The sequence below is a fragment of the Epargyreus clarus genome, unplaced genomic scaffold (assembly GCF_041222505.1).
Source record: "Epargyreus clarus isolate Ecla_fem2 unplaced genomic scaffold, WU_Ecla_fem_2.2 ptg000029l, whole genome shotgun sequence".
Classification (NCBI taxonomy): Eukaryota; Metazoa; Arthropoda; class Insecta; order Lepidoptera; family Hesperiidae; genus Epargyreus; species Epargyreus clarus.
Window position 1 is genome coordinate 563,841 of NW_027332235.1, and position 16,553 is coordinate 580,393.

General features: G+C 34.0%; 1 protein-coding gene across 1 annotated transcript in view; it reads left to right on the top strand.

The window, feature by feature from the left end:
• ldd (lipid droplet defective) overlaps positions 1–16,553 on the top strand; it is a 118,378-nt gene that overhangs the window by 56,935 nt on the left and 44,890 nt on the right. The window contains exons 2-16 of the mRNA XM_073089572.1: positions 7,750–7,846; positions 8,065–8,155; positions 8,834–8,963; positions 9,279–9,421; positions 10,045–10,172; positions 10,524–10,703; positions 10,970–11,136; positions 11,251–11,541; positions 11,704–11,956; positions 12,267–12,449; positions 12,666–12,898; positions 13,346–13,559; positions 14,732–14,905; positions 15,526–15,758; positions 16,388–16,533. Of these exons, the coding sequence (XP_072945673.1) occupies positions 7,781–7,846; positions 8,065–8,155; positions 8,834–8,963; positions 9,279–9,421; positions 10,045–10,172; positions 10,524–10,703; positions 10,970–11,136; positions 11,251–11,541; positions 11,704–11,956; positions 12,267–12,449; positions 12,666–12,898; positions 13,346–13,559; positions 14,732–14,905; positions 15,526–15,758; positions 16,388–16,533 (2,632 nt within the window). The 5' untranslated portion in view covers positions 7,750–7,780. The remainder of the gene's footprint in view (positions 1–7,749; positions 7,847–8,064; positions 8,156–8,833; positions 8,964–9,278; positions 9,422–10,044; positions 10,173–10,523; positions 10,704–10,969; positions 11,137–11,250; positions 11,542–11,703; positions 11,957–12,266; positions 12,450–12,665; positions 12,899–13,345; positions 13,560–14,731; positions 14,906–15,525; positions 15,759–16,387; positions 16,534–16,553) is intronic.

Genomic DNA, 16,553 nt, shown 5'->3' on the forward strand with positions numbered 1-16,553 from the left:
GTTACAGGTACATCGCATTTTTCATTAATAAATGCACTTTGTTTATTCATATTTAAAACACTTTGTACACAAATTATTTGTACCATAAATCATAATGGCGTTTTGATTTTGTGCTGTCAAGTCTGTCAGTTGTAATTGTACGTTTAAAAATAACAAACATTCTTTTACGTTATTTTATCAATCCAGAATTCAACATAGCTTATGTTGATAAAACATATTATTTGGATAATATGGTAATATAATTTTGAATTTTATAATGGGAATATAAAATATACTTCACGCAATTTTAAGATTTCTGCACGGATTATAAAAAAATGTGTATTACTGCCATCTGTGTTCAAGTTGACGAATTAAGGTTATCAAATAAAATAATAAGGAATGTAAAATAATACTTTATTCAATTATATCCATATTTTTCTATTGACAGTCAACAACTCGGTTGCCTGGAGACTTGATATCCAACAGTCCTCCACCGCTATTTTCACTTACACCACCAGGGGCGCCGGCAGCATTTGGTCAAGGTGAAGGCGCACCAGTATGCCATTTTCAGTTCTGACTTCATAATGGAGTCTACCTAATCTTCGGATGACGACTCCGAACTCCCATTTAACTCTTGGGTTGATGTAACTGCGGACTTGTACCTTATCACCTTGTCCGAACTCCTGCGTTGGCGGTGCATTGTAATGTAATCTGGATAGTGGGGCGGATTTCTTAAATAAGGCATGCATATAGGTTCTTACCTCTCTGCCGAACATTAACTGATAAGGTGATAACACTTTTGTATTGACTACTTGATAGTTGGATATCAAGTCTCCAGGCAACCGAGTTGTTGAAAGGTGTTACTTATTTTCGTTACGGAATTTCTCGATTCGGTCGCCGCGCTCAAAGCCCGCGATAAAAGCTATGCAATAGCTTAATAAGGAATGTAAAATAATACTTTATTCAATTATATCCATATTTTTCTATTGACAGTCAACAACTCGGTTGCCTGGAGACTTGATAGTTGGATATCAAGTCTCCAGGCAACCGAGTTGTTGAAAGGTGTTACTTATTTTCGTTACGGAATTTCTCGATTCGGTCGCCGCGCTCAAAGCCCGCGATAAAAGCTATGCAATAGCTTAAAAAGTTGGTAATACATAAGTGTAACTTAAAATCTACACTAATATTATAAAGAGGAAAACTTTGTTTGTTTGGTTGTAATGAATAGGCTCAAAAACTACTGGACCGATTTTAAAATTATTTCACCATTCGAAAGCTACACTATCTACGGATAACATAGGCTATTTTATATGAAATATATTTGATAAATAGATTTTTGAGGCGGGACAAAGTTTGCCGTGTCAGCTAGTATGGTATAAAGATACAGACTTAAAACTCTATTATTTTGCCTGTAGAGCATCTTATTCACGTTGAAAACTTGAATGTTTTTTTTTACAATATGTAGTTTTTTACATACGAATTCCGTTCCTTAACGTTCTCGAAAACAACTTTAACAAAAAGTTAAACTGTCGTTAGTTAAGGTCGCCGAATCGAGGAATTAGTAATAATTGAGCTTTTAGTAACAAAAAACTAAATAACAGTTAAACGAGCATTGTTGTACATTGTTTTTAAACTTTTAGAACTTAACATAATAATATGATTTTTTAGAACAAAAAGCTTTTATAAATATGAATTCATAATATTATGAGAGCTAAGTGCAGGCGCCCTCCAGGGGGGTCGGGTTTACTGTGGGTTATGACACCCCCCCCCCCCCCCCACTCCCAAAATGTCGAGTCCGACGCGCACTTTTCTTTGTGGGAAAATCCTGCATGGATCCTTATGATAAAAGGATATACCGGACTTTACAATAAATACTTAAATATACATTTAAAAGGCGTTAGAAAAAATGGGGTCTAATTTAACCAAATTTCCCCTGTGACAAAAACAAAGAAAAGTAGCAGTTCAACTCAAAACTAACATTTGCGACGGTCAGCTCAGCAACAGAACTTCCTAAAAAAGGTTTATATTTATAAGTTCTAACAATAGCCCTTTGTACTGGTAACACAAGCCTTCTTAGACGTGCATTATCATTTATACCATGTAATAAGATCTTCACGCCTCGAATATCACTCGTTCAGTTATGTAACTAAGCTAGTTGAAAACTTAGTAAAAAACTGTAACTTATTATATTTTAATTAAATTATTGCTCATTAGTCCTTACACATGCAAGAATCTCACAAAAAATCTTCAGATTAGACTATGTTCTCATGTGGCCGTGCGCGTAGGTGTTTTACTTATAACAGCAATTGCGTAGAGTAGCAATTTAGTTACTTTTTTGTACACACGTGTGATGAGAAACATACTCTTTGCATAATGATATTTAGTGTCCTCTAATCGTGTTTGTCCAACTGTCTATTGTGATGCAATAAGTCGTCGCCGTCAACCGTCATATTCTTACTGCTGGGCATTGATCTTTTCTCAGAGAGTGAGGGGTTTAGGAAATAGTACATCGCGCAGGCCTAGTGTGAATTAGTAGACTTCACACATTTTTAATAGGTAACTATTTTTTCTAAAATTTCTCAGGCGTTTTCTCAGGATTTCCTCACACCGTTTATCTTCGCCGTGCAAGTGGCAAAATATTTTTAATACGCACATTAGATACATTCAAAAACCAGAGGTACTCGTATATGTCTGGGATTTGAAGCACGGACCCCCCGAGGCCGAATCTTAACCACTACTAATGGAACAAATGTTTTTTTTTTTTGTAAATACATATAAGGCGTAGGTAATGATGACTTCACGTAATTCGTGCTACCAAAATAGCTATTCTTATATTTAATGCATTTAATAGGCAATATTTTAATTGATTAATGACACGAAAAGTAATAAACTTAATATAAATGGGATAAATTTCCATAGTTAATAATTAATGGGGCAAAGAATTGCCTACCTATTTAATTTTAAGGTAAACTGCTCGTTTATTTAATTAATTTGATTTAAATCATATGCCTATATTCTTTGAATTAAATAAATATTTATCTTGCTTTATATACGAATAGACAATGTTGAGGTTTCCTGGCATTAATTAATATATTTCAGTGTAACATACTCAAGGATAGATTTTTATTATAAAATTAAAGTAGAAAACGAGCATGCAGTCCAGCTGATCTCTAATAGTTTCTGTCATCCTGGAGTGCCCTGAAATTAAACTGGAGTCCTGACAAGTTTTAATGTGGACTTACACAACATAACATTGCTTTGAATCGCGAAGGATTCTATCAAATTTCATTGCAAATAGAGTAAGTCGTTAATAATAAAATAAAACTTGTGGAGTACTAATAATTTAAATATCAAAACCTTATGTAGCTTTGTTTTATGTTATGTTATTCTTTTTTGTCTTTCCGTTATATTTCATTTGTGTTGCAATTTATCCGATTAAAAATGTTTCTTTCTTTCTTTCTTTCATAACGACTGCCATATACGAACGTAAAATTAATATTGATAAAATAATCCATAAAAAAAGTTAGTACATTTGTACTTACGTTTAACCCACGATTCGTATGATTTGTAAACATCAATGATATTTCTGTGAATTAATTTATCAGACTTCAATAAGAAACAGCTTTTTAATTAGAAATTGAATATATTGTCGATTTGAATAATACAATGTTTACAAAGTAACATACATAATAATTAAATTCTTAACATAATTGATACGTAAACAAGGATGTCATAATTAGAAGCAGGTACCCGTCATTGGAAGTGTGTACCTCAGATCAACAAAAATAGACATAGCCTGCACCAAAGGAAATACTGAAGCATTTTAAAGTGTGTACATTTGCGTACACTCGTGAATTACACACGCATATAGGCACAACAATGCAAACGTTCAATACAAAACAGAATTTTTGAGAAGTCGTTTTGTTGTTCTGTATTATTAACTTAACAAGTAATTAATTTAAAAATCAAAAACCCGACTGCACCAAAAAGGCTGAAGTAGAATTTCCAAAAGCAGTGAAATAGGCATTTAATTATTTTTATCCAGAGAGTCAAATACAAAGTTTTATAGTAGGTGTCTGCTTCAAAAACAAAAGATGTTCAAACAATATTATCCTATTTTATCCTCGTAGTGCTCACTTACGCTATATAAAGAACCTATGTGTAAAATTCCAGCACGCTTAAGTTCAGCGGTTTCCCTTTGCGTTGATCTCTGGCACAGCAACTCACTCATTTAGTCAGAGAGTCATCTCGATGTGTATATACGAGTGTATATGTACTAGCTAACCCGGCAAACGTTGTGTTGCCATATAAATAAAAAATGTTAAGGGTGAACAACCCTTATCACTTAGGGGTAAAAAAATAGATAGTGACTGATTCTCAGACCCCAGACTCAGGTGAAAATCGGTGAAGCCGTTTCGGAGGAATACGGTAACTAACCCGAGAATTTTATATATAAGATATATTATATAATGTATGTGTAATCTCCTCTTAAATTCCTTTATTTTGACACCCTACTCGATAGGTTTGGTTAACTTTTTTTAAAACGTGTTACTATTTCGCGAAAAAATCCACCATTTTCGGTCTATAAAATATATAACTTTAGTAAATCTAACTTTTGGTCATTATTTTACCTCGTAATGGGTAGAATTTCATTAGTTTTATCCAACAAGCCTGATACAAAATTACATATTGTTTGCTTCAAAATTGACGATTGTTCAAATGAACTTTTAACCCTTATTTTACCCTCTACGGGGTTGATTTTTCGGATGGGGATAAATAAGTGCGTCCTTGTTCCTATCCAGAAAGCCAAATACAAAATTTTATAGTAGTTGCTTCAAAATTAAGGGATTTCAAAAAAACTGTTTTCCCCTATTTTACCCTCTTAAGGGTAGAATTTCCAAAAGGCCTTTCTTAGTACTTATTCACGCTATATAGAGAACCTATGTGCAAAATTTCAGAACTGTAAGATCCTTGGTTTAGGCTATACGTTGATTTCTGAAAAATGAAAAAGTCATTTAGTTAGTCAGTCAGTCAGTCACCTTGCTGTTATATATATATACAAATATGTTTTTATAATCTCCGTTTAATTTCCTTTCATTTGATACCCTACTCGATAGGTTCGGTTAACTTTTTTTTTGAAATGTGATACTATTTCGCGCCAAAAATCCGCCATTTTGACTTTTTTTTACTAACACCCATCTAAGGACACTCGGGTCATAGAGACAAATATAATGACACCTTAATTGTTGAAATTCATCCAGCCGTTTGTTAGATCGGATCAAATAAAGAAAGACAAACATACAAGATACGCGCGAAAAACATAACCCTTCCTTGGCAGTCGGGTAAAAAACGAGAACATCGTAAATAATTAAATAGGGAAATTATAATTCAGTACACAAAAAGCTTACATTTATTTAATTTAACATATCTCAAAGTCACATATATTAAAATTATACAATATAATATTTTTTATTGTATAACAACATGGTTATATACCTACATCGATACACGTTGTATATTTGTTTCAGTTAAATGTACTGCCGATTTGATGTCTAAATTTCATCTCAAAACAAAACTATATTCGTTTCACTTATAATAATTACAATATTATCCTAAATAGGTATATTATGCTTTGACACAATGTTCTGCTAGGTATAGTCTTCGTTATTTTTGTCTGAAGATTAGTAATTATGTACGTAGTACCACGGGTCACGTTTCATCCGCCATTATTAGCTTGGATGATCGTGGATCACGTATACGTATAACACGAATTTTTATTAAAGTACTTACATAGATGCAGGTTTTTTTATTATATGTATAGAAGTAGCAGACGAGCATGCCGGCCACGTGACGGTAAGTGTCTATTGCTGCTCATGGACATCTATAATCAACCACGGATGAAATAGTCCTATCTGAAGTCGGCCACAGATACGTTGCTACACAGGTAACGACTAAGCTGGAACGCCTCGAAAAAGTACGTCTCCCTTACCACACCCTTCAAACCAGAACACAGTAGCGCCACAGTATAAGGATATAGTAGCGCTTAACACTGCTGTTATTATACAGGAATGGACAGATAATAGTTACTTACTGTAAGGAAATATGAATTGATTCGAAGATCCCACCGGTGAATAATCTTTATATACTCGTAATACATTAAAGTCTACAGTCGTAATAAATAAAAGAATAATTATAATCAAAGCCATGTTTCTTGTGTCGGCTCATGCGGTTTATGTTAATTTGAGTATAACCGGCAGAATAATACTTCCTTACAAATTTAAGTCTCCAGCACATTTTTTTCAATTTTGGTCTACAGTAGGTAGTACGTACTTAATCTGTATATAAATAAAATGTTACTGTTTGTTTGTAATTTAAAATAGCCTTTTACTGTTTGCATATGAAAAAACATATATACGATACTTATGACAAAAAATTTATATATATTATTTTTTTTCTGTCTGTCTCTTTGTTTCGGGAATCTCCGAAACGGTAGAACCAATTGCGATAGATGTTTTAAAGGCAATTAGGTAATAATATAAGGAGAAAAAAAGAGATCCGTGCTCAAAAATGAAGTCCCATGCAATCTTAATGGTATTTACACTTTTAAACGCGAGTGAAACCGAGAAGTTCTTCGCGTATTTGGATATAACGTCTTGGTAGAGTGGCGTCCTTCATGCAATAAGTACACTTACTCGTAATAGTCGGTTGTGCATTAATATTGAAGCATCTTATTTGTGACTTCCTGACCGTCGCGTGTAGATAGCCTATCATTTCGCACTTGTGTGTCTACGCCCTTACGTGACCCAGCACATCGGAAAATTAGTACTACTTTATAACTAATGGCAAAAACGTGATTCAAAATAGGTAAAATTAGTAATAAGAATACAACTCAGACACGAGTCATGATGCATAGCGGCCACTATTTTATTCATTAGTCGTTTTCATTTTTACACGCTTTACGAGTATATTAGCTTCACTTGTATTGTCAGTGAGTAACTCCGTTTTTCAGTAGAAAGAGATCAACATACATCCTTATCTTACCCTGCATGTATGAACAAATGAAATAGAAAACCGAAAGCTTTTTAGTTGATTTTATCATAAAAGCGTGTTTTTTAGTTTATTGAACTATATTTATTTCAAGATTTAACTTGTTTTTTTAGTTAGGGTATAGTATGCTTATTAGGGTAAAATTTTGCAACTGAATTTAGTTTAGTTAAACCTAATCGATAGAGCTGATATTTTCCATACATACATCATTTATCCGTCATTATAAATCCAATGAGGTAGACGCCACAAGATGGCGCACCAATATTTTTGATTGTATCCCCATGATAATATGGGTGTCAAATAAACGGGTTTTCTGAGAAGAATGCAAAATACAAAATGACGTCACTAAAATTTTGTGTTTTACTACTTATTTTTTCCTTACCACATCCCCAAAACACACACCACTACTAGATAACACGTTCCATCTGGTCTTGATCCCACCAGTAGAATCACGAAGGATTCCACCACCTTTTGAATAGTTTTATATATTTTGTGCCAGTCCATGCTTGCGACGAGGAGTTTTAGATCCTACGTACATATTGCTAACCTCAATATTTTGGATGGATATAATGTTATGGAGTTTCTTTCGCCGCTTCTTCTCCATAACGAAACACCTTGTGAAGTGGTGGTAGTTGTATTGACATTCAAAAAGTGCTCTGTAAAGAACCTATTTTGAATAAAAATTTTGATTTGATTTGATTTGATTTGATTTATTTCTTGCAGTGATGCTGTCAATCGACGAGCAGCCCACAACATGGCGGCAGGCCGGCAACTGCGGCTGCTGCTATGGAAGGACTACCTCATACGGAAACGGAATTTGGTAAGACTTCTAATACGATACTATTCATTAAACTTAATATTTCTTTCGACGCATTTGGGAGATATGAGAATAAAATTTTACAATACCACCATTTAAAATCGACACCAAAAAGTTGGCTTATAATTGTCAGTTTTGCAAAGGCTACCAATAAAGCAATTTTGAATGTTTTATTTCTTAGATATTATCATATGACATTATACCTACGCATTATTTTTCAGATAACTCTCGGTGGCATAATATGGGCAGTGTGTGTTATGTCCAGTCTGTATATTGTGAGGATAAACATAAATAATCAAGATTTCCCATCATGTAAGTAAACGTACCTTTAACGAGCACATTGTTTTTTTATAATATAAGAGTAGCAGACGAGCATGCAGTCCACCTGATGGTAAGTGGCTACTGCCGCCCATGGACATCTGTAATCAACCCCAGATAGGATTAGATATTCCTACCTGAGGTCAGCCACAGATGCGCCGCTACCCCTGAGGACTAAGCTGGAACGCCTCGGAAAAGTCTGTCTCCCTTACCACACCCTTCAAACCGGAACACAGCAGCGCCTAACACTGCTGTTATTAGGTAGAAATAGGTGTGGCGGTGGTGCCGCCGGAGTCGAACCACAAAGGGTTCCATCATTTTATGTTGTTATAAACTACTATGGATTTAATATGCCAAAAAATGAGACAAATACGTATATACATATATAGGCAAAAACATACATAGCGACATACATAAATATATACATACGCTCGAAAAACATTACCTGCAGTTGGGTAAATTACGGGTAAAAAGATTCGTTATAATTTTGTGGTTTGTTTTTTAACTTGATTCTGTAAATGTTACCTATGTCGTTTTGCTTGATGTCAAAAATATTAAAAATTGCCATTAAAGCGCTATATTTATTACCCAAAAATACTCTTAAAGTTAAAAAAAATGTAGGTACAATATATTTACCCCTTTTTGTGGCACTAATGTCATATTTGGTTATAGGCCAGTTCCCAGCGCGCGCCTTGCCCAGCGCTGGAGTGCTGACCTTCATGCAGTCCTTCATCTGCAGCGTGGACAACACCTGCTCGCCCATGGACCAGTATACCGAAATACCCGCCTATGAAAAATCTAAGTGAGAATTAATCTATTTATTTCTGACATCCATATTCCTTTTACTCGAGTTCTTTTAGATTGTGAATAATTATACAAAAACCCAGGTCTGTAATAATCTAAGTCCATATTTAAAATGTGTTGTCAAAAAATATGACTTCTTGCGATTTACATGACAATCTATTCTCAGATATATACGGGATATATCACAAGATATCTGTGAGTAGAAAATTATAGAAACGGCTCTATTTCTTTTACGACTGTTATACAATTATCTTACGTTGAGCCTTGATGTCTTACCACATTTGTATTATAAATACATAATGCCTTATTTTAGACTGACCGAAGTGAAACAGCTAATATCTCCGCTAGTCAACAACGACACAGTGCTGGATGTAGCCGGCATGCTGCCAGATGCCTTGAAGCTACTGGCCACCGTGGCTGAAGTCGCTGACAATCCCTTATTCGTAGATATAAGCAGTAAGTATTTCAAAGGGTTATTTGTTAGCATATTTTATCCGAGTTAAAATTCTAGGTATTTTGGTAAAGGGAGCGACCATGCTCCGGCAGTCTCATTTCACAGTTTGTATATACGCAAGATATTCAGAAAAATTCGATGGCGTGATTCAAAATACTTGTGGCGCCATCTCTTGACGAGCAACGGGAAGTCGCAGCAGTATCATATTTTATCCATAATAAAATTCAGAGAATATGTATTTTATAAACTGTTCATTCACACTTGTTATACCTATGTATGTATGTATGAACCTGTAGCAACTCTGCAAAACTTGTCACAGAACAGTTCTGAACAGAGACTGGATGGCAATGGAACACGGTCAATCTCAAAGCACGATCAACTCGCCTGACAACTATAATTTTAATATACTTATTTTTTATTTTTAATAACACTTTTATACATTAATTATTTTATATTAATTTAAATATTTACGTAATCATAATTTATTGTTTCTACAACTAATAAATACTAGACTAACAGTACAATAGAGCAATTAACTACTCGTGTATTGCTTTGACTAAATCATTGCATAAATTAAAATAAGATCATCATTTTATATTAACATAAATCTAATATTATGATACAGAAAACGGCTTACGCGTGGACGAGTTGTTTAAAAACCCAAGTAGGGTGAAACGATATTTAGAAACGGAACTCGATATAAAAGAAGATGTTGTTGACAGCGTCATGGCTGCTAAAATAAATTTGGAAGGGGTAAGTGAAATAATTAAATTTGAACAAAACATTATTCTCCCTCATAGCCCTCAGGAATTATAACGTCCTTGCAGTATTAAAAAAGAATAACCGGTCACAAGCGACAAATATAGATCAAACTGGTTGGTAATAGGTTGCAGTAGTTCGAAGATATGAGGAAAATTGCATTCCAACAAGCTAACTTAATTAAAAGCAATAATAAAACAAACATAGTCTTTAGTATCTCAGTACCTACAAGTCCATTTAATTACAAGCAAAAAATAAATATATCCTGTAAAATCTCAGTACCTAAAATAGATATAACAAAGGTAACTCCTGCGAAGATTGTCATAACCAAGTCACATATTACAGATAATGCAAGGCAACTTAGACAGATGCAGCGAAGACTCTATCTCAAGACTTTTAAGGATAGAAAACAAAGAGCACGTGCAGATATTTGTCAGCAAATTGTGTACTTTGACGACGAAAGTCTTGCAGAAAATAGTTATTGATTTGCTATTAGAAGTTAATATCGGTAAATATATTAAAATGGTAAGTGATTCAAAGCCAGGGAAAGACAAACAAATTAAACGGACAGTTTTTTAAATATTTTCATATATAAATTCTATGCTATGCTATCACAGATCATTAAGAGCTTCACATCAGATAACATTACAATCAGATCAAAAGTACATATTTTTCGACAAAAACATTTAATTGAAATCAACTCTTATTAATTTAAAATTGCATTGTAACCAAGTTCTAATTTCAAATTTACATATAACATTAGAATACTTCCCCATCGTATGTTCCAATAGGCTGGTGACATGTACTACAAAATATCTGGTGACGACAGAATAAGCCGAATAGGCGATATGTCGACTGCGGTGCTTCGTATGATGTCGGTGAAGAGCTTCCTACCGCCTGAAGTAACTAGCATTATGAAAGGAGAAGAAGTGGACTTTAGCTACATTAACTTAACTATGTAAGTTGTAGATTCAGAAGAACAAATGATCAATTTGTAAGACTTTAATATTGTAAGTAACGAGGTCTATAACGCAACTTTGGATGACGACTTTAAATTTAAATTAATTTTCAGGATAACACAAGTAATGGATCTCTTTAAACCAACTTTCGGTGATACAGAAATTTACAAATCACTCAGAGATGTGACCGATACGTCTATATTAGGAGTTCAATTTTTGCATAAAATATTACGTAAAATAAATAATAACACAGTTCAAGAAGTAACTGACCTCACTCTAAGTAGTATTAATAAGAAAATTGATATAGACATTGAATTGGATAAGGTCACGAACATGTTCAAAGATTTCATAGGTTTATTAGAGGAAGTAACCACGGATAATACCGTTGATAATTTTTATAATGCGTAAGTATTAAACGATTGAATATATTTCATAAATTATTGTAAAAATGTCAGATTTGTATACATCAAGTGCGGGTTTCGACAAACAATAGCTAATAAATAACTAACGTGACTTAAGATGGGTAATAATTCTTGCGCAAATAAAATTATAATTTTATATTCCAGATTATCAAGGGCCACAAGCTTTATTTACAAGTTCCTCTCAGCTAAAACGAAGCATAGTTTTTTGTTTTACACGACACTATTTACTAAACTAGTGGAGGGGGCCGAACTAGTAGTGAATATAAATATGAACATAGAGCAAGTGGTCTACAATGTGTCCCATAGGAATCCTGAAGGAGTTAAAGTATTGCTTTCACTGCCGTCTGATATAGTGGGCAAAGGTTTGGAAGCCTTAGCTGACCCTGAAACGGTTCAGGTAAAACATATTATTTATTTTTCTTTAACTTTACATTTACAAAATATAACAACACTATCAGATAGCGAAATAATATAGAGGGTGTATTTTTTTTTCAAAATGAACGTGTTCGATTCTCGACTAGGGAAAAAGATATTTCAAAAAAGTAATAATGCAGTTTTAGTTTTTTAACATATCGGCCTCGTAACTCCTGTCAGCATTTTGCGCTAATCCTTATAGTTTCGGTTTTGACCCTGAAGGCTCATTTGAAAAATTGATCCTGTATAAGTAGTCTTATCTTAATTTATTTTTTACTACCGTAATGTTTTAGTTGCTGACGGCAAACATGGACAATCCAGAGGAAATGTTTTGCGATGTAGATCAAGTCCATAAATTTTTTTCGTTGTCGAAGGAAGAGGCAACAAAGTTGAAGGTACACTTCTGCACTGATGCCTGGAACAACTACATGAGCGATATGATCAAATCTTTTGGGATTTTTGAAGTTAGGGACAATGTGAGTATCTCCTTCATCTGAAATTAAATTCCAATTAAATATGACTTTTTATTAAATCATTTTTTTATTCAAAATAGGTATTTTACAGAATTATTTTTTAATGGCAATACTTGCCAATACCGGCGATAAAAACTCCATTACACACACACATTTAAAAATATATGTTATGTACATTTATAATATGTATTTTCTAATAATTCATTTCTTGATTTCTAGATAAATAGCATAGCGTCTCTATTTGTACTGGAAACGATAGGCAGAGACGTAACCGAATACCTCTATACGATAGACAAAGAATTTGAAGTGTATAAGAATTTTACGAGAACGCTTAGTAAAATAGAATCCCATAAGGAACCCACTCTCAATTGGAGTAAGGTTTTGGGGGTGGATGAAGATTCCGAGCTCATGAAGAAAGCTCGCGAAAAGAGCCATTTAGGAAACCAAATGTTGTACGTTGGACTTATTATATTTTTTAAATATGTTTTTGTTTAGTATACTCAGGTTCGTTATGAAAAAATAATTGATTTATCCTATTTCCACCTTTCAAATATTAAAATATGAAAGGCGGAAATAAAAGAAAACCTTTCTAGTATGTAGAAATACTCAAATACCAAATTATAGGTATTGGGTAGTTTGCTCAAGGAAGTGCCAGCAGAACTAAAAACTTTCGAAACCTAACCTGAATAATAAAATACAATAAATAAAAAATGAAGCTGACATTGACATTTTTTCTATGACACCAGATGACATCTTGACTTTTACAGTTCGCTTTGTCGTCTTACGAATTTTCGATCAGGGCACATGTTTAATATTTCATCACAACAATTGCACAACGATGCAAAAGAAGTTTTCACTTCAAAAAGCTTTTATTGACAAATATGTGTAAAATTTCACAGGATAACAGTCAACGGTGCATTAGCAAAAGAAGTAGTGAAACAAAGTCCTCTGTTGGAATATAAAATATCTCCGCCCCTGAGGGACGCGACAACGATACTGATAGCCATAAACCAACAGCTGAATGCTTCTGCCGCGGACATCGTGAGGAAGGCGAGGGAGTTGTACCCGGAGATCATTGAAACTATACTACTTACTGCAATGAATGAGAATAAGGTTTGTGATATTTTGATGAAATGTTAAAGCGGTGAAATTGAAATCATTATTGATACATATTATACGCCATTTTTGTTGTATAAATTAATACCTAATTAAATATGAAATCATCTGCAATGTTTCTTCTGCAATCTTTTTTTCGATTAATTTGAAGTAATAATAATGATAACCATCATCATCATAGAACCATCACTGTCCCACTGGACACGTCTGTTCTTTCGGAATGAGAAAGATTACGCCATAGTCTATAGTCTGATTCATAATTAGGTGTCCAAAATGTAAACAAAGAAACGTCACTGTCAAAATTAACAAGAAACACAAACTTTAACAAACTCAACAAAAAACGAAAATTTAACAAATATACACAATTTAAAAAACATTATGTAAACGAGAAAACATTAGAGTTTGATCACAATCACGAAAATGAATAATATCAGTTACGAAACTTAAAAATGACAGCACAAGAAATGTCTTGGATTCCGATTGTGTTACCATTATCACATTTTAATTTTCTACCATAATTTTGTTTTTTATTATTATTACTGTATGGAACGAAATTGAGGTGATATAAATATTAGAAAATGTGAATTAATCTTAATTTATTTAGATTATTATTTTATTATTGTTGTATTACTTAAATATCGACAAAAATAAAAACTACCATTTCTAACGTATTTTCTTGATAGGTCAACACCTTTGTTTACATTTTGGACACCTAATTATGAATCAGAGTATAAGTAGTAATCGGTAGACTTCACATTCTTTTGAGATTTTTTTAAAAGATCTCTTAGATGAGCAGGTTTCATCACAATGTTTTCTATCATCTTTAAAGCAAGTTTTTTTTTATATAATATAGGATTAACAGACGAGCATACAGTCCACCTGATGGTAAGTGGCTACTGCTGCCCATAGACATCTGTAATGAACCCCAGATAGGATAACATATTCCTGCCTGAGGTCGGCCACAGATGCGCCGTTAGCCCTGAAAACTAAGCTGGAACGTCTTGGAAAAGTATGTCTCCCTTACCACACCCTTCGAGAAACCAGAACACAGCAGCGCTTGACACTTCTGTTCATAGGCAGAAACAGATGTGGCGGTGGTGCCGCCGTCGAACCACAAAGGGTTCTACCATCTTCAAGTACACTTGAAATATTTGGTTCATATCTTCCAGACCTACAGGGCGCTATCGTCTCCCAGCGAAGTGGTTCTCTGTAACGGGGTCAAGAATGCATACTCATATCTAGAATTGCCTTCATCTGAAGTAGATTCTCTTGTGAGGACCTTATGTGACATGTCTGTGGTCATTAACTCAGGGATACAAAGGAACTCTATCATTGGGAATGCTGTAAGTATATAACTATTTGTCTTTGTCGTAAACAAAATTACTGAAATTATTATAAATTGAAAAGAGATTATCTACAATATTCTTTTTGACTCAAAGTACTCATATACTTTGAAGTATGGCTTGAAAAAAATTGTAAATTACATAAAATTATAGAACTGGTCCTGACAAATACTATCAGTAAAACTTTCTGAACAAGAATTAAAACGAATCAGACGTTTCTAAAAAAATAAATCAAATACATTTTACTCAAATCCCTTCGTTCTCTTTGTTATTCTTCAGCTGTTCATCTATTTTTGATAATATGTGTTTTCGTACTAAATAAACGTCAACTCTCAAAGTCTGAGCCTTAAACTAGAACACTAGTGACGTCATAAACAAAGTTCAGAACTCAAACTGACTAAGAGTTGTGCGTTGTCCTAACAATCTGTGAAACGTGTGTACATGAGCGAAAATAAAAAATGTAATATTGTAAAATCAAACTCGAACAATTTTTTAAACTGGCGGTCTCATTTAAAATTTACTCCCTAGGCCTCCAACGACCTAAGTCCCCCACTGCTCATATTTGTAGAGACGAATTATTGAGATTGAGACGAAATAATTATTTTTGACTAATATTTCAGATAGCAACAGTAAAGAACACGACACACGGTCCTTTCGACGACATCGATTGGTCCCTTCTTATAGGTGCGCTCAAAGAACTGTACCTAAAGTTGAATGAGGACTACCCTTACGTATTCGAATACAAGACGTACGGGATGAACGAAACCACTCAGCGGCGTATTGCAGAGATGGTCGCTAATGCTAAGGACTTCTGGTTTAGCAAGAAAAATATTAACAGGAGTATGCATGTCAGGTAAGATTGTATATTTAAGTACAGCGAAAAAATACATACAAAAGAGACTTAGCGAGCAGTTTGAGCTGTTAGTTATCCTCTATTTGCAATCTAAATGTAAATATTTTTGAGTTAGTTTTGCAACACAATAGCTAAAAATATATTTACCTGAAAGTTAAGCATCGGTTTAAAATGTCTGGAAAGGCAGACAGGTACTTTTTCAAAACATGATCCATCTCAGTATTATGTGCAGTAGCTCATCTGTGATCAAAACAGGTAGAACTCCTGATCTATATCTAAATTTGCTTCAATTAGATAAAAATAATCTCAACTACATAAAAATGTCTGCACCCAGAAAAAAATTACCAAGGGTTTGCACTCTGGGAGTGCCAACAGAAGTGAAAACTTTCGAAACCTATCCTTAATAATAAAATGTTAATAAATAAAAAATTAAACGGACATTGACACATACGGACATATTTTTTCTATGCTGACACCAGATGATATTTTGAGTTTTGCGTTGCCGTCTTACGAATTTTCGATCAGTACACGTGACCTGACACGAGTTTAACATTTTTTACACATCACCATAAAAAAGTAAACAACTAAGTACCTATTATTATTCCTTATAAAAATATTTTGATTTGCAGTATGAAGCTGCTGTTCAGTCTCCTGGACCTCGTGGACCGCAGCGCGTTCAACGTGACGAGCGACAAGTGGCTCAAGCTGAAGTACGGCATCATCTCCACGATGGGTCCCCTCGCCGCTACGGGGGACTTTTTGAAGCTTATTGGAGGTAATTTGGTTATTTTTATG